The sequence below is a fragment of the Pectinophora gossypiella genome, chromosome 14 (assembly GCF_024362695.1).
Source record: "Pectinophora gossypiella chromosome 14, ilPecGoss1.1, whole genome shotgun sequence".
Taxonomy (NCBI): Eukaryota; Metazoa; Arthropoda; class Insecta; order Lepidoptera; family Gelechiidae; genus Pectinophora; species Pectinophora gossypiella.
The window spans coordinates 7738336-7764615 of NC_065417.1; the positions used below are offsets into that span (position 1 = coordinate 7738336).

The 26280-nt window shown below is 37.0% G+C and overlaps 1 protein-coding gene across 1 annotated transcript in view; it reads left to right on the forward strand.

Annotated features, from left to right (window-relative positions):
- Positions 1-26280, forward strand: part of LOC126372669 (BAI1-associated protein 3) — a 76406-nt gene that overhangs the window by 36599 nt on the left and 13527 nt on the right. The window contains exons 8-17 of the mRNA XM_050018518.1: positions 1492-1655; positions 4169-4342; positions 4988-5070; positions 12962-13174; positions 15751-15834; positions 17239-17403; positions 18856-18907; positions 20317-20413; positions 22357-22483; positions 25565-25647. Of these exons, the coding sequence (XP_049874475.1) occupies positions 1492-1655; positions 4169-4342; positions 4988-5070; positions 12962-13174; positions 15751-15834; positions 17239-17403; positions 18856-18907; positions 20317-20413; positions 22357-22483; positions 25565-25647 (1242 nt within the window). The remainder of the gene's footprint in view (positions 1-1491; positions 1656-4168; positions 4343-4987; positions 5071-12961; positions 13175-15750; positions 15835-17238; positions 17404-18855; positions 18908-20316; positions 20414-22356; positions 22484-25564; positions 25648-26280) is intronic.

The following is a 26280-nucleotide window of genomic DNA, read 5'->3' on the forward strand; positions in this document are numbered from 1 at the left end:
ATGAATTTAATTGCTATCGAAAAAATAAAAGCTGTCATAACGACTTTTTTCTCGGATTCATTCGTAACGTTCAAATCAAAGGTAGTCCAACTTTTTGTGAAGTTCGTTTAAAAAGAATGAAAATATGCCTACTGAATTTCCGGGAAAATGTTGAAGAAATACGATTTTAAATCTACCAGTACGAATAGGGAATGTGCATTTTTACCTGTTTCGTGAGGATTCAGCTCAAGGTCAAGGCGACAAACAGATTCGTCTCATGCATTGTCAAGGACGAATAAAACGTAGAATAAGTCACTTCTTTGCCGCTTATCGTTCGTGAAAGTAGGATTAATACCGTAGAAATGCGGTCTTTGCGTAGCATCTGCTGTGTTAAGTTGAGTGATAGAGTGAGAAACAGTTTTTTTTTTGACGTGACTTATTGTAGATTTGCCGCAGATGGCATTAACTACTTGGCCGGACAAATGGGGAGCGCTGCAGGCTCTCACCCGGTACAACGTTTAAGACAACAGGCCTGAGGGTGCCCAGTTGGGCGCGAACCTCGGCTCAGGGCGTCGTCTGAGAGAGAGAAACAGTGTGATAAGACAGAGATGTGGTGTACAAGATGATATTATAGTGACTAACATTGAAAAGGGAATGTTAGGTTGGTTTGGAGACGTAGAGCGGACAAAGGATTATAGAATTGCGAAAGCGGTATATAAAGCGAAAGTTGATGGTAGGGCCGGCAGAGGAAGACCTAGAAGGACTTACATTGATCAAATTGGAGATGTCCTTAGAAAAGGTTTAGTACGATCTACTCTGAACCGGCGTGCGTGTATGAAGCGTTTGATGAATGTGGAGGAAGCAAGAGAAATGTGTCAGGATCGAAGCAAATGGAATTATATAGTATCTGCTTATTCCGGTGGGAAATAGGCGTGAGTTTATGTATGTATGTTATCGTTCCAAATGATTTCCTAATAACGATGGGTGACGACCATTAGTCACTGGTCACCTTTCTCTGGTCATCTTTCTACTATGTGGTGACTAAATACCTACTTTTAAATAAAGACTCAGTAAAGAAACGAAATTCTCCTCTGATGTAAGTTGTACTTTTCTATTTAAGTAGTTGACTCTTGAAAATTAATTAGTTGAGGAAGAAGAAGTGAAGTTGGAGTTGTTGGAACTTGTGGATAACTTCGTAATTATTATAATTATTCACTTATCTATAAGTTTAACCAGAAAATTTGAATTCTATTTTAAAGCCAGTTTCTACGCGAACACTTTTATGAACAACCGTAACATATTTCGTAGCCATTCTAGAATATCGATGTTCAAATCAGGAACCGATTAGCGTTTTATGTGTACTTAGTCGAATTCGAAAATTGACTCAAATTGTTATGGACCTGTATCGATTGTGACACATCATATGGTCGATATTTAGTCATGGTTCTTCGTTATTATTAAGTACTATAGGGATGGTGAAGTCTATAATAATAACAACTTATAATGTCGTAGGTTGCGTGAACATCCCACTGCGCGAGATCCCGTCGACTGGCGTGGAAGCGTGGTACAAGTTGGAGGCGCGCTCGCAGCGGTCGTCGGTGCAGGGACGCATACGACTGCGGCTGTGGCTGTCGGCTCGTGAGGCCGGCCGACATGATGACGACAACTATCAACAGGTAAGAACACTTGTACTTCAAAATCCCGCCGAATCGTGGTCATAGAATAAACAATATTACAACGTGTAGAAGGGACACTCTCTGCCCCGCACTGATACGAGCTTGATTAACCCAACCCCGATTTACGTCTATAGAGGTAAAACATAAGGTGCGTCTGTCTCGCTCGCACGTACAGAGTTAGGCGATACACTTCCCTACAGGGATACATAATTACGACTATCGACAGGTATATTCATGTTAAAATTTTAAAATTATTAAAATTTTGTATTTCGGGGTCTACTTACCTAACCTGAAGGTATTTTTACACGTAAAAAGACTTCAATACGAATGTTTTTTTATTTAGAGTTAAAACGAACCTATATCTGAAAAAATACAATAATTGAATAGGTATTATTGTGTGTTATACTTGTATATTACGCATACTACAAACCGCAGAGAATACGCGGAAAGGGAAACCGAGGCACTATACCATTTGAACGCACTCGGCATTTATTCATATTACATATGGTGTGATTTAGTTGAAACATTTTATCTCATTCCAGTCTGCGACGCGTTATTAATATCGTTGACAGGGTTAATGATAAGTCAATGCCTTTATAGTTTTGTAGTACTTAAACGTGTAATTGTAAATAAAAAGTTTTATGTATTTGTAGTGAGATGAACTAATATTGGTGCAAACTACTAAGAGCTGTTGCACCTTACATAAAACACTTTATTGACTTTTTCCAGCGTGATATTAGTCCTTTGTCGGACAGGGCTGACGCAGTGGGGTTCAATCGGTAGAACGGTCGAATGCGCCACGCCGCGGCCGCCGCCAGCAGCCTTGTTATTTCGAAACGTATAATATTGGCTTGTTTATTTGCTTAACAGACTATAAGCGATATCAATTTATCAGCGCGGCAAGCAATAACAAGCTGGAAACATAATACATAACGTGTCGATGTCTCGCTCCAACGAATATTAACACGTATATTGAACATTGTGCTGAGCATAAGCTAGATTTGCGGGTTATGTCATTCAAAAGAGGACTTAAATATCGACGCGCATAGATACGAGTAGATATTTAGTTACATACCTAACTACAGGCTTTCAATTCCTACTTTAAAGGAAAAAAAGCAACAAAAAAAAATAAGTTCGACTCATTTCAAAGTTCATCAATAAGGCGTTACCGTGACTCTCCATATCAAGCATAAATCCCTCTTAATTACGGTCATTGTCCTAAACTAACGTTGATGGGTTATTTTGTTATCTTTCGCGTAAATTAGATACGAAATCCTCTTCTGCAAGCTTAAACAAACGAGGTCGAAAGAGCAAAGGTTCAATCAAAAGGGCTAAACATCGCGTAAACTTTAAATTAAGATTGAAAGTCGTTGGGTCATCGATCTTCTCACTCATTTGCTCTCAGTCTTTCTTGCAAGTTCCATTAGTTAGCTTTACTTAGATGTCAATTGTCTCGTATTGATTAGAGGGTGTGGTTTAGCCACATGCTTTAATTCTTCTGGTGTCAGGGTTACTATTGAGCCGCCAAAGGCCCCTGACATGACTCATGTAACGACTACATACTTACAACAGTAAGTAGTAACCGGGACCAACGGCTTAACGTGCCTTCCGAAGCATGGATCGTCTTACCGGGATTCGAACCCGGGACCTCCGGATCGTGAGCCCAACGCTCAACCACTGGATCATGGAGGCCGTTAATTGCTTTAAAAGGAGTATTATTATCATGATTGAAGTGACCTTTTCTAAAGAGGTTGTTTTTATATAGTAATTCAGAGCATGTCGATAACGTATTCAGTGGACATCTTCTCCTATAGTTCGGGGTAATCAAGTGAACGAGTGAGTGAAGCGAAATTGCGATTACTGATACAATAAATCCAATTCATCCCTATGGCACTTTTTTCGCTTCACAAGTCTCCATATCCAAATTTTATTACTTTGACTTTACTTACTTTTTCTCTTTTTTTGAATAAGTACATAAATTAATTTCGATTGTATTGTAATGGAGTATGATATCAACTTTTATTTTTTAAATCACAATATTAGTGTATTGTCGAGGGCCTAGAGGATTATCATCGAGAAAACATATGGAACCTACCTAGCTAGTAAGTACCTTCGTAATAGCAGGTAATCGAATCCGAGGAACGGGAACTGAGCAGATTGATCGTCTATTGCTAGGTCTCTAATAGTTACAATTATATTAAAAGACACGTGGAGGACTAGAGAGTAAGTACTTTAAACGAATAAATTAAAACTAATAATAAACCGGCAAGTATACTTATATGTACCTAAGATTTTGATGAGAGTGGTAAAAGCGAAAATCTTGCGTTTGGTGCCCTGCTTCCCCCAATGGGAAATGGGCGTGATCTTATGTATGTATGTGGAAGACTAAGGTCGGTTGCTCCTCTGATTAATAAGGAGAACGTCAGTATGTATTTAAGTTAAGTTAAGTTTAACTTATACCTAGCGTATAAGTTACAATCATGGTTCTCTCAATGCGTTTTCAATTAATAAAGGTGCGTCAACATGAGCGCTTGTTCGGCGTGCTGCTAGCTCATGAGCTGGAGACTGCAGCGTCGCAGGCGGCGGCAGCAGCGGCGGCTGGTGCGGAGGCCGAGAACACCAGCGCCGCGTGGGAGGGCGAGCTGTGCGGCGCCGCGCAGACTCTGCTGCATCAACACGCTGTGCAGGTAGGGTTACTTAAACTTTTACCCCGGTATCGACTGCTCGATGTTTCCCTTTTTTCAGCACGTATCGCTATCGGCCCACTAGTTACCGATCCTCTTAAATGTAATCCTTTCAGATGACGCCTTAAGCCAATATTTGCGCCCACCTGTTAATTCTACATAGAATGTATGAAGTAGAAAAAAAGAAATGTATGAAGTGATGTAGCCTTCAGCGCGTCTTCGACGACGCTCTGGGCCATGGTTTGCGCCCACATGGGCACCCTTTGGCCCGGTTTTTTGTTTTTTTTTTTGGGCCTAGTATCTTAAATCTACAGAGTGAAAGCCCTCAGCGCTCTCAATTTCCCCAGCCAAGTATTTAATTTTTGTCATGCGAGGCAAATCTACCTACAGTAAGTCAAGTCGAAATTAAAAACTGTCCTACAAAGATTTGATTGAAGTTGGTAATCATTATTAAATAATATTTATCTTGATCTGTTGTGAATATGGAGCTAACCATCCGCTATTTTCATCACAATTTCGTCCTGAAGTTTAAAAACAAAATTAAAAATTTCATTTTATTTTCCCAAAGGCCTATATTTATTTAGATCTGTTATGTAGCGGCAGGACTCAAGCTTCTTCATATATTCATCATAGCAACCTTTTGTGTAGGGGGATTTGAGCTCATTACAAGCTGCCATCGCACGATTCGCCGCCGCCTGCCGACTTAATAGCGACGCTCCCGTCGACCCAAAGTAAGTTAAGTACATTACGTTTATCTAGTTCTAACATTTCCAACGAAGTACCAACAAAACTATTTAGTAAAACAAAGTCTATTCCCCTATCTATGTAAATGATACCTGTTTAAGCCCAAGAATGGAATTTCTTCAATGAAACTCGATAATGTCTTCGATTTGGTATAATTTTGGATTATATAAATTACGACGTACAGATAGTGTGTGCGAGACAAAGCCGAACGAAAAAGTGAAAAAAGAATGATCTACCTTACAATTCAAAATAAAAATATTACTTAAACTAATATTAATCAACACGTTCTTGTGAGACTTTGCTATGAAATTTATGCTAGGCGCAAACATATCTTCCCCCCGTTGAAAGGCGTAGACTTTCAAGCTTGGGCTTCACCAGCAGTGGGCAGGGGACACAGGCGGACCAGTGGGCGACGCACGCTGCCTCTTATAGTGTTTATGTCTGCCACTCTAGAGATGCCGTCTGGTCCGGGGAAGAGTCTAGATACACGTCCAAGGCGCCAATTTAGTGGTGGCACATTGTCTTCATGCAGCAGCACCAGGTCTCCAACATTTAGTCTTGTAGTATCAGCCCTCCATTTCGTGCGTGACTGTAATTCAGATATATACTCCCTCTGCCATCTCCGCCAGAAAACTTGCCTTATTTGTTCAAGGCGAGCGTATCTTTGCAAATTGTTTTCCTTGCTTTCCTCTAGGCTGGGAGCTGGTAACGCATTCAGCGGTCTTCCTATGATGAAGTGCCCTGGGGAGAGGGAAAGGAAGTCGTTAGGGGATGATGACATAGGACACAATGGACGGCTGTTTAGAATTGCCTCCACTTGTGCGAATAATGTACATAGTTCTTCAAAGGTTAAATGGGTATTTCCCATAACACGTTTAATGTGGTATTTAGCCGATTTTACTCCGGCTTCCCATATGCCACCGAAATGAGGGGCATAAGCTGGTATAAAATTAAATTTTATTCCTTCCTCCGATGCAAACTCAGATAAAGATTGTTGATTATCATTTAGGAATTTAGTAATGTCTTTAGCAGCGGCAACGAAGTTTCGGCCGTTGTCGGAATATATCTCCGTTGGTTTTCCTCGACGGGCAACAAATCTACGTAGCGTCATAATATAGGCTTCCTTGGTAAGGTCGCTGACAGCCTCTAAATGAACGCATTTGAAACGCAGACAAACAAACAAACATAAATAGCATTTCAATAATTTTGCTCCGCGCCCCTTACGATTTAGAATAAAGAAGGGGCCCGCGTAGTCAACACCTACCGATTTAAAAGGGTAGTCAACGGAAACACGATAGGCAGGTAAATTTCCCATTTTAGGATATAAAGTTTGGCCGCGAACACGTGTACAAGTGACACAATTTTTGACAATACGTCGTGCTAACTTTCTACCGTTGATAGGCCATACTGATTCTCGAATAATGGATAATAATAATTGTGGGCCGGCATGAAGATTCCGTATGTGTTCGCGTTCAAAGTAGAGCTTAGATACGTGGTGAGAAGAATCCAGTAGAATAGGATGTCGCTTATTGAATGGATAATTAGAAGTACCTATCCTTCCACCGACTCTAATTAGATTGGTATTAGTATCCATGAATGGCGACAAGCATAATAGTTTACATTTTGATTCTAATTGCTTGTTTTCCTGCATTTTTCTGTAGTCTGAAATAAAAGATTGTTTTTGTGATACACGACAAATAAAGTGAAATGAATTGTTCAATTCGTCCACAGTTAAGATTCCAGTAAGCTTGTTGTTATAATTTACTGATTTAGAATTATGTAAAAATCGTAAAATATAAGCAAATATTCTTTGTAGTTTAGAAAATTTGGAATATTTAGTAAAGTCAAATTTAGCTTCAGGTGTGGTTATAACGGTATTAGCCTTTATTTCAGGTAAATCGATATTTTCTGTTTTATTTAGTAAAGGCCACCTAGCTTCGCTACAACGGAGGTAGGCAGGACCTGTCCACCATAATGCATTATTACAAAGCTGAGAAGCATTAGCGCCTCTCGAAATCAAATCAGCAGGATTTGCATCAGTTGGGACATAACGCCAGGATGCCCTATCAGTCATTTCTATTATTTCACCTATTCGGTTAGCTACAAATGTTTTTAGTTTACTAGGATCACCTTTAATCCAACATAGTACGATGTTAGAATCACACCAATGTACGATGCGTGTAGGAGTGTACCTGATAGAGTCGATAACAGTTTTGCATAGTTTTGCTGCTAGTAGAGCTGCGCAAAGCTCTAGACGAGGTATGGTATTGGGTTTTAGAGGCGCGACCTTTGATTTCGCGCAAAGTAATCTTACTGTTACCTCGTCATTCTCATTCAATGATCGCATATAAATACAGGCTCCGTAGGCCGACTGTGAGGCATCACTGAAGGAATGAAGCTCTATTGATTTTGATGAATCGCATACAACTCTACGAGGAATTTGAAGTTCTGAAAGCAAGGGAAAATTACTAGCAATTTCATTCCATTTTGCCTTTATGTCTTCAGGTACAGCCTGGTCCCAATCAATACCTTTCATCCATATCTTTTGTAGCAATATTTTTGACTGAATTATGCAGGGGCTCAATAAACCGAGAGGATCGAATATACGAAATGAATGTGACATTATAGACCTTTTAGTGATTTCGTCATTTTGAAGGACAGATATTTTGACAGGAAAATGAAATTTATCATTCGATGGATCCCATCCTAGTCCTAGAGTATTTGATGACTCACTGAGAGTGAGTTTTTCCTTTGTATTAATGTCTGAGTTTTGAAAAAGTGTAGGTAAATTAGTTTTGTATTTTCGCAGAGGGAAACAAGCGGAATTTAGAGCATTAGAAATTGAATTTTGAATGTACTGGAGTTCATTTGCATCATCAGAACCGGTTATTAGATCGTCAACGTAAAAATCCTTCTGGATTATGGTTTTGATCAGTTCGTCCTCACACTCCTCCCCCACCTGCCAAAGACATCTCGTGCTCAAGTAACTGGCACTTGCGGTACCGTAAGTGACAGTACTCAGTCGCAGAGTCTTGATAGGCTGCGACTCATCGTCTCTCCATAAAATCAACTGCAGGTCACGGTTACTTTCGTCGACTGCAACTTGACGGTACATTTTAGCTATGTCACCGGTCAATATGTATTTGTATTGACGTGCCCTGAGCAGAATGGAAAAGAGAGAGTCTTGCATATTAGGGCCTTTCATTAAGATGTCATTGACAGAGTAGCCAGACGTAGTGGGAGCCGACCCATCAAATACCACTCTGATTTTAGTAGACTCGCTATCATCTTTAAAAACGGCATGATGGCATAAAAAATATGATGTATTTGGAATAGGAACAGGAGACTCAGACAGATGTCCCAAGTCTGCATATTCACGAATAAATTCTGAATATTGTGATTTTAATTGTGGATTTTTGCGAAATCGTTTTTCCATATTTAGCAGTCGTTTTTTAGCTTGTATGTAAGAATTACCAAGGCAGTCAGGCGAGTCCTTTAGGGGCAACTTCACACAAAACCTGCCATCGCTTAGGCGAATGGTATTATTTAGAAAGTGTTTTTCGCATAACATGTCGTTGGAACTCAATATCTTCTTTTGTGGAAGATCTTCAAGCTCCCAGAATTTAGTAAGCATTTGGTCAATACCGGGTTTTGAAATAGTGGTATGATTGCAATGAACTTTATGATTATTTGTATATTTAGAAATTATAGGACCGGCAATTATCCAGCCAAGCTTTGAATTTTGCAATTTAGGGTTGTTGGGCCCTAGGGAGCGTTTTTCACTACCCAGGATATCCCAAAATATATCTGCTCCAATTAACACTTCAATCGGAGCAGGTTCATTGAATTTAGGATCGGCTAATATTATACTTTCGGGTATATTCAAGTTCTGAGTATCTATTGGAGCCTTTGGTAGATCTCCTGTCAGATCCTCAAGAACATAGCAAGATAATGTGACATTGTAAGTATTTTGCAGGGATTGAAATTGAGTAACACAACTTTCCATGACTTTAGTACAACAGTTGTTACCAATTCCAATTACATTTAATGTATCTATTGGATTGCATTTTAACATCAATTTTTGTTGCAGAGATTTTGTTATGAAGGAAGATTGGCTACCGCTATCCAAGAGTGCTCGAACCCTTTCTGCCTTATTATTTAGCGGGTTGCAAACATTTATCATGGCGGTAGACAAAACCACATGATTTGATCTTTGTTGTGAAAACGCTACGACGGCTTCATTTTGATTTTCATCAATATTGCAATTTACTGAAACCTTTGGATTATGCAAGAGAGTGTTGTGTCTCTGATTACATTGACGGCAAGGGCCCATGCGACACTCACTAACAGGATGTCCTTGCCGAAGACAGTTCACACATAGTTTATACTGTGATACGCATGACATCTTGTCTGGTATGGATTTTAATTTGAATGTGGGACAATCATATATTCTATGATTTCCGTTACATACTACACATAGAAACGACTTTGATTGATATTGTTGTGGTTGGGTTGTAGTAGCAAAAGTTTTAGTATTTTGAAATTGACTTGGTTTATTATAAATATTATTTTGATTCGATTGGAATTTGCTTGTTGGTTGCAAGGGACGCGGATTAAACTGTTGTTTGGGAGCATTGTTATTGTTGTTAACAAATTTGTTACGATTAAGTGATTCTAAAACATCAGCACGATCAATCAAAAATTTCTTAAATTGTTCCAAGCTTGGAACATCGTTTAAGGTGTTACGATATTCTTCCCACTTCACGATGGTACGATTATCCAATTTAGCTGACAACATATAGATGATTAATAAATCCCACTGGCCTGTAGGTTGACCGAGACTAGACAGCGCACGTAGATTTTTAGTGACATGGTCGACTAAGAATCGTAAAGACCTATCAGACTCACGGGTTAACGTTTGAATATTAAATAATGAATCTAAATGATGACTAATAAGTATTCTTTTATTATCGTACCGCTCGCGAAGCAGTTTCCAAGCTTCCTTGTAATTAGACGAGGAAACCTCAAGATTTGATATGATGCGTGCCGCGTCACCTTCGAGATACGATAATAAATAATGAAATTTATGAATGTCTGCAATGTTACCATTGTTGTGTACTAGGCTTAAAAATGTATCCCGAAATTCCAACCAACGGAAGTAAGATCCGTCAAATTTCGAAACTTGAATCTGTGGCAATTTAAAACTCACTTTTTGATGATCGTTGTCCGCATTGGACATGGATGGTCGTCGTTTACTGTGATCATCATCAACTGCTTGGTTGTATTTTTGTATTAAAGTCTTAGCTATAGCTATATTTTGAATAATATCATGTTCAATGCGTTCACGTTCATCAAGCTCCACTTGTATATTTTGAGCATTTAACACCTCGATCTCAGTTTGCAAATCATCAAACTTTGTAGATAACCCTTCAAATTTATTAAGTTTTAAAGATAATTCAGCTAGCTCCGTGTTAGACAGCGCAAGTGACTTCTTTATTTTATCTATATAGTTTTTAAACTTCGTTATTTGTCCCTTGATGGAGCTGCGTCGTGCCAATATATCTTTTAAAGAGAGGGTAGATTTTTCACCACCTTCATATGACATTTTAATGAATTTATATTTTAAAATATGTAATAATGTACTATAAATCAGAAAAAGGTAATTTAGTTATCGTTTACAAGATATACAATGCACTTATTTGACGAAAATTTAATAAAATCTACAAAGTTTGAGTTTAGTTAAAATAGGAATAAAATTCAAAATAGTCTCACGCTCCTCCTTTCGGCGGCACACAGGGTAGGCAGCCGCGTAGTCCGCACCGCACAGCTGATGCCGGCGATAACGGTACTTCACTGATAAGCGCACGGAGGCTGAGAAGAATGCGACGCAATTCCTGGAATTGTTCGGCAAATCCACTTGAAATTGCGATATGAAATATCCTATTGTGACGTTAATTATTCGAGATTGAACGTGAATAATATTTAAATATAATAATTATAAAGAAATCAAAGTGTAGATAGGTATTTTACTAATATACTTTACACGAAAAATATAGAAATTGCACAAGTGGAAACGGCGTATTATAAATTTAGATGAATGTGAATGGAATTAGGTAGTAGGAATGGATTTAGATAGGTAAGTAATTTTAGAAGGTATGGAAGAGAACAAAGGAATGGCACTTAACTTGGTGACATGACGACACTGCGCGATGATCCAGCACGATCTTTAGCTGACTCGTTGTCTAGGAATGCACGCTGTCTTTGCTTAACCCAGTATACCCAATCTTCTTCTTCTAGATGTTTCTTGAAACGAGTAACTGCGTAATGGGTATGTGACACGTTGTATTTCGTGTGTAGAAATATTTTGTAGTTCTTCTTTTGTTAGTTGTCCTGTCACGGTCGCCAAAAACTTCTTGTTTAAGCCCAAGAATGGAATTTCTTCAATGAAACTCGATAATGTCTTCGATTTGGTATAATTTTGGATTATATAAATTACGACGTACAGATAGTGTGTGCGAGACAAAGCCGAACGAAAAAGTGAAAAAAGAATGATCTACCTTACAATTCAAAATAAAAATATTACTTAAACTAATATTAATCAACACGTTCTTGTGAGACTTTGCTATGAAATTTATGCTAGGCGCAAACAATACCCTTGACTGATAGTGAATCAAACTGTGATTATAATAATCTGGTTAGAAACTTTATCTCTTTGACGAGCATATCAACAACAATCAATTTTCTTTAACGCTTCTCTTGGTAAGTACTTAAAGAACTACCTCTAGAATCGAGGTGCACTGCACTACAACTTACACTGTACTGTTAGTAACTCTTAATCCCAGAGCTCGATGGTACACCACGTCTTGTAAACAGCACTCTGTGTTTTGTAAACTACGTGAAGATCAAAGTTTATGATGGAAGTAAAGTAACACTGGAAAAGATTATTATATATTAACGACAAAGTATACTCGTATTATACCTACACGTCCTACTACTAATATACTTTCATTTCCTAATTTGTAGTATAAATTGACTTAGTATACTACTTAACCACGTAACTCAGTTAGACTTAGCTGCAAGCATGAAATGATCCACTTTAACACAGTCCCTTTAATGATCCAATTTAACATACTCAGTTTATCAGCTTCTGTGGTGTAGTGGTTAGAGCGTTACGCTCACGATTTGAATTTCCGGGTTCATTTCCCGATGGAGACATTGTCGAAATCAGTTTGTGAGACTGTCCTTTGTTTGGTAAGAACATTGCAGGCATGAACCACCTGATTGTCCGAAAAAGTAAGATGATTCCGTACTTCGTAGGGCGCGTTAAGCTGTTGGTCCCGGTTATGAGCCCTAAATACACCTCCACCAACCCGCAGTGGAGCAGCGTGGTGTAGTATGCTCCATACCCCCTCCGATTGATTGAAGGGAGGCCTGTGCCCAACAGTGGGACGTGTATATGCTGTTTATATATGTATGAAGTTATGTACCATAGTCCCATTTTTGGATTTGAAACATCTCATCTTTAGGTACTTATGTTAATTTCTGTATTACGAGTACTTAAATAATTTCTCCTCATATATTGTATTTATATCACTTACCCGTGCTTAGGAAAACCAAATCAAATCAATTTATTTGCGAGAACACATAAAATACAAAAAGGTGGTAAAATTATTCAAATAACAATGTTGTGATGTGTTCAAAGAGAAGATAGATCGAAATATTCTGACTAAGTCGGGATTCCACCCGGTAGCCCTAGTCAATTGTGTTGTAATGGTTAACACGCTCGCTCCTACTTGACATGTTGCGTATTCGAATTCCATCCGACTCCAAAATTTTCGATTTATGTTCGTGTCTGTAAATGAAATAATTTGAATTTAGATACATGTTCAAACTGCTGACTGAGTTGGAGAAGGCGTGGTGTGCGTGTGAAGCGATGAGCGGCGGCGGAAGCGGGGACTCAAGCGGCACGGCGTCGCGCGACGAAGAGCGCTGGTTGGCTGATTGCTTCTGCGAGTTCGTAGATCGCGCGTTACATCAGCTGCGCTTGCACCGAGACTTGTATCCTGTGCTGCATCACCTAAGCTTGAACAAGTTAGTTTTACTCTTATCTAGCCAAGATCCTTTTGCTAGATAAAGATTTCCACTTCCACAACGTCAATCTCATGTTCCTAGACGTCAAAATCATTTTTATAGCTTATTAAAGTAAGTCTTTCTGCAAATGTGCAGAGAAACTTAGTTTTTATAAAATTACAAATGGCCGGCGGCCGCTGGCTCTTAGACGATCTGTTTTTGAATTTTCTCGATTTGACAAATTGCTAACTAGACAGTCGCTTAAGTACTTTTACCCGCGGATGGACGTACCGACATTAATTTATTAACTTACCTCAGAATCGTTAAAATGTCGCTTCTTCCAAGTTTATTACTATAATTAAGGGCCCGCACGGAACAGTTAACAATAATTGCATTAATTAAGTGATCAAATATTAATTTTTGTTACATTCTAGGGAATTCACCTATTACTACTACTAATTATTGAGTAAGTACCATTCAAAACAATTCATCATAGATTTGGACGGACACTACAAATTGCTTATCAGTTTAGAAACTTTCGCTCTTTTAATACCTCATAAAATGCATTCGTGTCCTTATCGGCCATAAAAAACTTAAAATATTAAGTACATTCCTGATGACATTTGTATTTTCTTTATCAATTTTCCCTAAAATAAAAACAAAGGAAGACATGAAATAGTATATCAACATCCGTCTTCTGTCCGAATTACGTATCTTAAGGTGTGTCAAAAGGTTCATAACCATGACAGACAATGATAAATGACTCGGCACTTTACGTCTTATAACTGTATAAAATGTCTATCCGAACACGTGCAAAGGAGACGGAGTTTATAGCCATGAACAACGTGGCTAATGCTTAATACCGAGCGTAGGTAATACCGGGTAACAGCCCTCAGCGCTCCCCATTTGCCCGGTCAAGTTTATGCCATTTGCGTCAAATCTACAATAAGTCACGTCAAAAAAGAAGTAAGCTTACTAGATCTATGTTACAAATATAGATGCTGAAGAATAGCTGCCATGCTGTGTTGTATTTACAGTGGCCTACATTGAACATTTATAGCGGCGTTACAATATTGTATTTTATAGATGCTCATTGATAACGGCTGACTTAGCAATTCAGAGTAAAAGGTACAAGGTAGATTTTTATACGACAATAACGTTATTAAAAAGATCTCTATTTAAATATCACCCTTAAAAAACCAGCCCGAAGCGCTTCTAGTGCCACCTCTGTCATCAGCATGCTTTGAACTAAACTATAGCTTACTATACACAAACCAATAGTATATTATATACCTATAGTGTAAAAGTATTTGAACCTTTGATGCCTATTAGCTCTGTCCATTGATGTAAGTATTGTCTATGATATGTAATAATCTAAGTAACGCTATGATGTTATTCTAAAGTAGTTTTTACCTGACTACGAAGCAAAAAGGAGGGTTATGCTACCGCTATGTGTGTACATACGTGTGTATACACGTCTGTTCCAACCTAACTTTGTCACTAGAAGCGTCTTGATTGTCCGATGATTGTAGGCTATGTGACGTCACGCTAAATTCAATGTGGCGCCCTGCACAGGACATAAAGTGAGGACGAAAGTATTGGGTATGAAAGGGCTTACTTTGCACATTTGAAATATACAGGGTGTTAGTAACATCGTAACGAAAACTTTGAGGGATGATTCTGGCCATAATTCTGAGTTGATATCAAGTAGAATTTTCCGTCGCAAAAGTATAGAACGGAAAATAATTTAAATAAGCTCTAAAATTTTCATGACTTCTCCGATAGGAAATTCCACTTGATATCGACTCAGAATAATGGTCTGAATCATCCCCTTCAGTATTTGTTACAGTGTCACTAACACCCATACCTACTTGTATGGCTACTGTATGTACTTGTATGGGGTGTAAGTGACATCGTAACGAATATTGAGAGGGATGATTCAGCTGATTATTCTGAGTTAATATCAAGTGGAATTTTCCATCGCAAAAGTATAGAATTGAAAGTAATTTAAAAAAAACTAAAAAAATAACATGAATTTTGCGACGGAAAATTCCACTTGATGTTAACTCAGAATCATGGTCTGAATCTACCCTGTGAGTATTCGTTACGATGTCACTAACACCTTGTATATGTAGCTTTTACTTACTTGCGGGTTTTCTTGTATATTTACATGACACATTTATAAAACACGCATCGAAAGCACGTTATCTTAATATAATCTTAATATGACCCCAAAACAATATACTTAAATAAAATTATAAGTTTAAAAACTGAAACCCGACTACGGAAAATCACACTATAAAATGTATGAAACAAGAAAATAAGTTTATTTCTCTGAAATTCTACCGAATAGTTATGTTGAGAAGATAGCCGTGGTCGCATGCCGTGGTAAGTAAACTCTTAGGCCAAATTGGCATACGACTACGGCTATGTTTTGTGTTCGTGATTTTTTCCGTAGTCGGGTTTTAGTTTTTAAACTTATATATAAGCTCTCGTGATAAAAAAACTTGTGTGTAACCCAATGGATGTTTATCTGTAATGTCGCAAATGTGTGTAAATAAATAAATAATATATTTTTAATTTACGTTTGTTCCCAGGTTAGAGTTTCTCCTCCGGTGTCTCAGTCAACTGGCTCAGATGAAAGCGTTTTGGCGGTGCTGTCCTTTCAATAAGGAAATAAGGTAATTAACGTAATTTGAGAAGTTCACTTTACTGATTGGTAACCGAGTAAGCATATTTTTATTACCATTAAGTAGTTTATATTGAGCGTGTACCTTTATATATAAGTATCATAGCATACTTTCTAAATATAATAAACTAACTGTCTCTGTCATTTCAACAATGTAATAATTTTAGTCCGACTTCCTTTTCAAAGCTGGAAGTCTCATCTAAATTCCTTCACTCAGGTGAAAGAAAATTAAATTTTAACGCTCCTATTAATTTCATTAAAAGCTTTGCCCGAGTTTGGGTGTTGGTCAGAATTTATCTTTGTGTCGAGAGAGATTGAGGCAGGTAGACTATTATTTAGTCAAATAAATGTTTTGGATATCTGCCGGGTTATTGTAAGGTTTCGCAGCTACGTATCGTTCGCTTTGGACAGTCTCATCAGTGCGCCTTATAACGACGAGAGATTGTCTTCGCTGATATTTATTCTTGTCCTTACGTATACGTAAGAAAGATTACAGTATATGTTAGGTACGGATTGTGTAATTTTCCTCACAATTTAATGACTCGCAAACTCCAACGTACAAATACGTACAGACAATTTATTATTAAGTGTCATACCGAAGCTCTGTAGGTATGCTGTATAGATGCGATGCGGAAATTAAACGACATAAAGTACAAAAGACGACGGGAGACGAACCATCTCGTCTGGTACAAAAAATACAGCTGCTATCTTTTTGTCGCCAGTTGTTTGTAAACAAAATCGATCAATACAATATCTGGATAAATCGAATAAGTATTACGTCTTTTTGTGTGACGTAATAATAATAACATAATTGTTTTGTTCTATCTAAGGCTTTGATTCAATTACATATCACCATCTCCCTAGCTAGCGTTAATACATTTAATACATTTACACAGGGTCCGTTTACCTGACCTGGAGATTTGAAAGGTCCGGATTTTTCAAGTCAGTTTTGATTTAATTACTATGGGTGTCAAATATTCTCCAGTTATAAGGTAATGACATAAGTTAAAGTGAATCGTATTAACTAATAAGCGTGCATACACTTATGTGTGTTGTCTTGAAGTAAATTAATATTATTACATACATACATAAACTCACGCCTATTTCCCACCGGGGTAAGCAGAGACTATAGAATTCCATTTGTTTCGATTCTGACACACTAAAAAATGAATATTAATCATAAAAATACATAAATTACATACAGAGATACTTTAAAAAAAAATCAGTAGGTACTTAATTGACTCTATGATTACGATCCAGATTCAGAACCTATGAAATATGTATATAGCCTCATATAACTAAAAAATATATCTATCATTTAATATCATGACTTTATCAATATATAATTCCAAAATATATTTATATTAAGTATACTAATTTTTCAATTTTATGTTAGGAGCGAAATAGTGGGAGCCCTTCGCAAAGGAACAGCGGAGTGGTACGAGGCACTGTGTGCGCAGGATACGGAGTCGGAGCGCGGGGAGGACCTGGTGAACCTCATCACGCTGGTACAGATTGACCTGCAACAGGGACTCACATACTACCACCCGCTCTTCGAAACGTGAGTTCACTACGTAAACACCCGTAATTCCTGATGCTTCGGCCACAAGCAGTGTAAAGACAACTTGCAGCCACTTTTGATAGAAAGTGCCAAGATGAATTATTAACTGTATGATTACAAGTGATCATCTTATCTCAATAATATAATAATCCAATGTGTTAGATGCGGATAGATTCGGTGAGCAGCGTAGTGTCCATTTATGCCAAAATCTTCGCAAACTAAGAAAAAAATGTTTATAAGACATGGAGGTAGAGAGTACAATTCTTCTGTTAGTTTTAGCGCCCGGGAATAGAGGTATAATAAGCTAACAACGTATTCTACGTTTTAATTGTCAACTAACCAACTGATTTAAGACAGTAGTTAAACAAAAACTTTACAAAAAAGGTTATTATAAAGTTATGCATGAGATTAACTGTCTGCGAACTGATATTAGGCAGCTAAATTACTCAATTGTATAACAATTTATTTTATGTTTATTTTTATTTTTTAAAGAACGTCTAGGGCCCTGTGCCGAGGTTTTTCTTGCAGCTTCTTTTCCCCGGCTATACAGGTTGTGAGAAGCTGCAATAGTTTTAGGCAGATGAGACGTTCGTTATGTAAAAATTGTCGATTCTAAGTATAACTATGTTACCTACTGAATAAAGATATTTTTGAATTTGAATTGAATTCGCCCATACACAGGGACTCACATACTACAAAAGTCGCACCTGTATGGAGTAACAATGTGATCAGAGCCACTAGTGATCGTCATGAATAATACAACCATCCGAATATATAGTCCACCATTTAGATAATGCTACCAAGTCCATACAAAATTGTCCACATTTTAAAGATATTTGCAGGCACACGGAAACGTAAGTTCCACTCAAGTTATATAAATTCTTTGTAAACATCTCCCACCCACTCTCAGCAGATATTGCAATTATTTCCGCGAAGCAACATGTGTAACATTTATAAGTGGATTATAAGTATATGGCATACATACATAACATACATAAACAGCCTATTTACGTCCCACTGCTGGGCACAGGCCCCCTCCGGTTGATTGAGTATATGGCATTCTATATTTATATTTGCGCCGTGCCTTCAATATTATAGGGTCATTAAGTACCTACACAACGTGAAAGCGAACAATAGAAGTAACCCCCTTTATTAGTATTTGGTAAAAATACAACTCCTGAAAGGCCGAAAAATACTCAACGATATTTTCATCTTATTCTTTAGAAAGTTTTCTGAGGATTTCCTTTTCAATCGGGCACATGTGTTTTGGATTGTATTGTCGAATCGCATGTATGGCCTTATTTACAAGCACAGTTGAAGAGCGGAACCCGCGGGCCGGGACACGTTTTGTTTGTATTTCCCCATTCTCTTTGAGATGCGATGTGATTGACTCAAATAACATGATGTTGCGTATTGTGATTCATTCAAGTAACATGATTTTACGTATTTCAGGACCAACAACGTGCCGTATTTTCACGTAGTGTTCATGCAAATAGACAAAATGGTGAGTACCCACTGAAACATTACCTTCAATTGAATTAATTACGTACCTATATTTGACGGCTCACTGGTATTTGATTAAAATATGCACATTGGATTTGAACTCGGTCACAGTACCGCAATCCTGCTAATAATTTCAAGATAAAAAATTCGTGAAATAGTTGAATTTTTGCTTTACATTTATCAACTAAAATGTACTTTCCCTGTATGTGCAATAATTGCCTTAGCCTATGGCAATAAGATAGATAAGTTAGAATATTTAAAAGACTGTAATTTGTCTAAAAAGGCGCTTAATAACGAACTCAATCTGAAATTAGGCAAATGTATATTAATTAATATGATTACAATATTCGAATCCTTTCATGTTTCAGTTATTTCAGAAAGTACCTTTGTAATCAATTCATCATCCATCCTCCTGCCCTTATCCCACTCTAGGTGTTGGTGGTGGTGGCGGAGGTACATTTGTATCAATTATTTTTTCAATTAATATAATTGTAATCGACACGCGTGTATGTGGTTGTACAGGGTAAAATTTGATGATGGATCGAACACAACCTTTTAAAATATAACGCACATTTGGACGTTTCTGTTAGAGTAAATGATGTAGTAATGTAATAATGAACATAAAGATATGGGACCTCTTACGAAATTATCCTTTCAAATCATTCGCAACTAGAGGAAATAAAAGAAAAATATTTATATTGATTGGTACATTGCATTTGTAGAGGTACTGTACATAGGTACCGTATGTACTTAATCCATCAAAGAAAACTTACGGTAAGTATATTCTAAATACAAGGGAATTCTTCTTTTATATGATACTACATTTTCAAAGCTTATAGTTTATCCTATCTTATTGGATTCAAGAAAATCCCTCTGTGGCCGCTTTTATGCTTTTTCTAGGAACAACCGGTGAATAGAAGCGGTGGACGGGAATATACTTTATATTATTCCAGGAACACATATCCTAGAAAGTCTTAAACAACTGCTTTTAATTATTATATGAGTAGGTATCCTTTATTTTTATCTTCTTCTTATCGTGTGGGTTGTGAGGTGGAATATCAGTCTCATCAATCTTTGTTTATTTTTATTGTTCTGTTGTACTTTTGATATGTAGGTAAGTTCGTCGAAACACTTTATTTCCCACACATATAACTAATATTAAAAATTCAACGAACACACAGGTACATCACACATTGCACAAGTTGCAAGCGGGATCTAATCATATATGATCAATAGGTACAAGATTTAGTAATTATATTTATGATGAGCTCGAACTTTTTTGAGCAATTTTTTTTGCTTTGTTTAAGATCAATACGCAGTCCACGGCCATTTTAGTGTGCGCGTTACGTCACACTATCTGTCTTTCTGTCACGTTGGGTCATATCATAACCAGACATGATGTTATAACAGGTATCAGAGGATGTGCGGCAGTGTGTCGACCACTGGGTGAATGAAGGCTGGTGTGGAGTTGCTGAAGAAGAGATCTATGATGAACAAGGCAACGGAGGTAATATATCTACCTCCTACTTTACACATATCTCACTTGCTCTTTTATTTATTAGTACAAAATAGGATAGACAAAAAGTACTTTGAGTTATTTTAATATATTTTTAACATATTTAGTAGTACCTGAAAATACACAAGCTGAAATTCGGGAATATTAATCAAATGCACTCCTAATGTAATTTTACATGGATGCATGATATAGCTACCAGAACAAGACTAGCTAGAGATCGTCATTCATACAAATGGATGTAGAAGAAAGAGCCTTTCCTATTATGTATTTCTAGACTATAACTGACAGGTCAATAAACAAATAAGATGCATTTTATAAAAGGCGCATAAATAAACCTCCTGTTTTTTCCTGCAAAGCATGCTGACTAGATCATTTCTCGGGATTCTAGAAATAGCTTATCCTAGAAATAGCTTCTAGTTTCCATCCCGATTCAAATAATAAATTCCTTTCAGTGCTTTTGATCAAATACTAAAATAGAATTTCCAGGTTCGCGGAATATTACAGGTACACCCACGTAGCTTTGAACTACGTAAATGCATCCAGTTTAATTAGTTACTCCGGAACATTTGCATTTGAATTCAACTCATTTATCTGGATTTGATATTTCAATTGGCTTTTGATTCACGGTTAAAAATAAACAAATTGACCTGTGTCGATGCAACATCGACCCTATTGAGTAGGTAATAGACACAATGTATCGAGTCTGACACCGGTATTCTAAGATGAGCATTTTGGTATTGTAAGTTACATTTACATCCTCGACTTGAGGATTTTACTCACTGGAGTCGAGCATATCATACTGCCAACATAATAATACAAAATGACGTCATGCCATTAATAGAGTAAACTCGAGATGAGGCGCCATTTAACAATACCGATTTTGAGCTGAGTTCCAGGATGGTCTTGAGGTCGCCTTAACTGAGAACGGAGGTGAGGAAGAAAATTCAAAAAATTCAAAAATATTTCTTTTTCAAAATTGGCTTACATAGTCAGCGCTTTTTGAACGTCAAAAATTATATATTATGTAACTAACTGTAAAACTACTACCACATCGAAATCTGTAACGCTGAGGGAAAGACGTGGCCAGAAAACCTCTCAGCACAGGGCCCTAGTCCTACTGTTTCATGTTATCCTTTCTTTCTTTTTTTTTAATCCAGTTTGTATTACATAATTTATAAACTTAAATACAATGGTATTCCAACTGCAGTCGGTGGAAGGAAAGTGAAAAATAAACAATTTATATGACTTCACAGAAACAGTGTTTTATGGGCTCCCTGACAGAAGCAGGCCTATCCACATACGCAGCACCAGATCACGAGTTGACGTTGGAGTTAACCTCTTAGAATACGGGTGTTACGCTTCCGTCACACTCTGAGTACTTTACACGTCACATACTATGCCACACACGCGAACCAATCACATTCACACAGATACTGTCCACACATTCAACTCACCGTGCTCTAGCGACGCCGGATAATATTGTTGGCCGTAAAGGCTTTTTGGCAAGACTAATTTTCCTTTTATGTCGTGTGTTCTAAAATCAAAGTATATATTAATAACCGTCTTACCAATAAAAAATAAACAAGCGGTGATCGTGTGATTAAGTATTTGACAGCCAAGCAAATTTGAATTGCAGTATCAAAATTCATTCGATTAAGCTTTGCTTGGCTTAAAATATGCGTTCACCGATTGTTTTGGTAGGTAAGGTAATGTGTACCTATTGGGTATATTAAATGATTAGATATATAAAATAGAGTCAAGAAATTATTTTCTGGAAGAACACTACATAGGTGCTTCTATAATATTTCTACTTAGGGATAACCCATAAAGGACCACGACTGCCCTATACTTAAGTAACTAATCTTTACTTACCCGTCTTTTGATTACACCAAACTGCTATGTTAAGTTGTAGCACATTAAAATTGTATGTCCAGTATGCGTGGTGTCCGCAAAGACCTTGCCGTTCGAGGTGCTGGCGGCGGTTCGCGAGTTGTGCGCGGCAGCTGCACCCGCGCCTTCTAATCCTCATGAGCCTCCCGCGCATCTATTCAGCGCGTACATGTAAGTATATTGATGTATATTATATTACTATATATAGTTGTAAGTGACTGGATAAATTAAGTGAAATGTATAAGTCACTTAACTTACTCTATGGGCTCAATGTATATACTTATTATGTTTAAATTAAGCGCATTCACACACGATCCGAAGGAAAATCTTTTATAATTTGAACCGGCTTCCAGAAAGGTGGTTCTCTATGGTGTGTACAGGTCAAGGGTCAACTTATATTCGCAAACTGAATTAAGTAGTTTTTTTTGTTTTTATATTTTGTAGTTCTGGGTAGCGTCCCCTATATTGATATACTTACGTTACGGTATGAGTCAATTTTTGAGTCCAACAGTGTAGCTGAAATGACGTCAATATTACCTACTACATAGTGTAACAACACGTTCTAAACTTTTGTAAACCTTTTTGAAACATGTTTACTTTGTCCCAATTGTTTTAATATTTGTTTGAACAGCCTGTCCCTGTTACCTACTAAATCTCAACTTGTTATTAACGCCCAGTCCCTTTTAAAACGCCGCAGCAAAAAACTGAGGGGTTTCATCTGGAGCGTTTCATCTAAAAAAGCAATATTTTTATTTAATATTTGTTGACATTGCACATTCATTTACTTTTTATATGCGCAAATGTCAAATTGCAGTATTGCTTTTAAGATGGATTGTTTCAATGTACCCTTTTTAACCCCCTGTTACTATAAGTAATATATTGACATTGGTTGATTGGTTCAAACAACTTCCTGAACGGCAAATAAAAAATTGGCTTCGTACTTAGGTAACTTTAAAATATCGCTCCGATAAATATTAATTCTCAAAACCATTTTGCGAATAATGTTAGAATAACCACGTAATGTACATATAAAACATTATTATTCCCGAAACCACTCAAAATTGTTACAACAAATCTAAATTAGATTATGTATACGTACGTTACCTACCCAACTTTCTCTAACTTTTCCTTAACTTTTCTGAAAAAGGAACAATGAGAAAAATATTATAAAAGGAAACTCATCTATCTAAATCATGAATATCATATACGTCCAGGAAAAAATAAGTAAAATATTTTTATTTCGGTCTTATACAATACTAACTCACAATCACTAACTAACTCGTATTACATGCCTATCAGGTTTGTCTGCCTCAATATTGCGTTGCGAACTTTCGAACGTCAACGTAAAAAAATATCAAAACTCGCCAAAATTTTTCCATTAGGTATTCCTGAAGCCAGGTTATCGTAAAATATCGGATATATTCCAAAATGGAAATATTTGCCCTGGCGTTTATACATTAATGTTTTAAATTTATTTTGACATGAGGTAACGAAATAAGTGTATTAAATTGTAGAAAAAGTGACATAGGTAGGAAATGAAATAAATGTTCGCAAAATAGTACACAGTATAATAAAAGTAGAACAAAGTAGCCCGTATATTTTACCACAAATGTAATTTTGTTCAGGTACTTAAATATGAGTGCAATGTAATTCGAGTCTAAACTATAATTTCAAAACTGTTCGTTTGTTTATGAAAGCAAGTAAACTTCTGAACGTTTTGTTTACAAAGTTGAAATTCAACACTCACTCTGAACGTAAATTATATACTACGTAATTATATAGTTACTACGTAAACATAAAAATCTACGATTTTCCAAATAATACCGGAGGGCCTGGCCGGAGTACGCACAAGGCCGTGAAACATAGAAGGTTAAAGTTGAGTATCTTAAAATTCTATTTCTAATTTCAAGTTCACGTATAAACCAGTGTATACGTTTACGGAAATGCCATGAACTGGGCCGATGCCTTGAGCAAATGTAGCAATAAGCACTTTCCAACTTGATCGATTTGACAGGACATAAGTAGTGCGCCGGCTCAGGACGACATATAGTCTAGATTAGGTTAAACCTCGTTATGTTGTAAGTATATTATTATCTTTTTAGGAAAGAAAGTTAAACGTCAACCAGACCAACGCCAATCCCAACACCAGAAGTACAATTTCTTTTGTATTAATTAGGTAATTTTACAACAAATAAATCATCAGTACTTATTTACTTATATTTTTTTTAAATATAGGCAACATGTGTATCCTTTGCGGCAATAAGTTCAGTTAAGCGGATTGTACATCTAAGTCCGGTGCTGCTCCAAGGGCGGGTCTAGAAACTTCCATGTTGATGCCAATTAGTCGGCGCTATTCGCCCAGTAAGCCGTCAATCAGCTTAATATACAGGGCGTATAAACTGCCTCCGAAACAAAGCATGAAATGCCCAACCAAATATTAAATTGAAAATACTCGGAAACATACGTTTTTCACCAAATAGGATTGCAATATGCCAGTATTTACAAACATCATTATTTGTTGCGTTGCAAATATCCCTGTAAAATATCAACAGTGAATCAGAACAACATTTCCAATCAATTTTCACTGGAAAATGCATTCAGCATAAATATGAAATACAAAGGCTGTAATACCATTGACGTTCGGACTTAATACTTACTCGTTTTTAGGGGATAATTAATAAGCGTTGGAAAGCTTTTATGAAATGAAAAACGCGTGTGTGTTGTTTCTGTATCTATAATATATTTGGATATTCCGTCGCATCTGGATTCCATCTGCAGCTCTGTGCAACTCTGCCTCGAGATATTCGCATCTTTCTTTTACGCGTAACGCTTTGGAAGATAAAGATGTCTGAACATAGTCTTGCAGGTGGTACTGCGACTAACAAATGGTATAACCTTGGTTATACTTTATACGTATATATAATGGAATAGGAAGTCCTTGAAATACGGCTCTAATCTGACCGCGATAATCTCGAGACTGTTGTATACGACTTAGTGCAGTTATCACTATTATGTTCTCGAGGAAGGTTCAAATAGATACCCTACATTTGAAAGCGCCTTGAATACCTTGATTTGTGGCACAGAAAGCTTAATCAAAACAGTTTATCTCAAACAAATAGGTAGAACGGCTAATTTTTTTATTGAACAACTTTGTTTCTACCAAGTATTTTATAATTCACTTATTCTTTTTTTTTGTAAACCTGTAACGTGGTTTGGTGTTCAATATGGTATGGTAATTAATGTGTGACGCAGGTGGTTCGAGCCGCTCATCGATCGCTGGCTGGCAGTTACGAAGACCATGGCCCTGCAGCGAGTCCGCGCGGCCGTCGAACTTGGTGACTATACACATCTTATTGTTTTTAATCACTTCCTAGTGCGTTTGTTTCATCTGTATTTGTAGTATATGCCTACATGTTCCTTTTACCTATTAGCAACCCATACTATAAACTAATTAAAATTGACCAAATGTTCATGAGGATAAAAATATTCTTTAGTCTTAAAACTAACTTCTCCTACTGTGACATAGCTGATATTTATAAAGTCATCGCATGATTAAAAAAATATGAAGATCTGCCATTTTATATAGATGTAAAGTACTACTTATTTCAAAAGTAAGCTACATCTATTAACTCAAATAAACTGTAGGTAGTCATTTTACGTAGGATCTTCGAAAGTTTTATTTCGCCCGAACTAAAGAACCAAACAAACTTTTCATGACGAAATACGACTTTCCAACTGTGACTTCGGTCAGCCATAAATTCTTGTAACAAAAGACCGATAAACTTAAATGTAGAGCCACCCTTTTGATTACGAATCCCATACAGATTTATATCCAAATACCTTACTCCTTAGTGCAAATACCGGTATTTCATACGCCGATGCAAGATGATGCGTTACGTAATTATTGGTACATTCCTGTTCTTGGAATTTCAATATAGAGAGGCATTATATTGGAAGTCAATAAATCA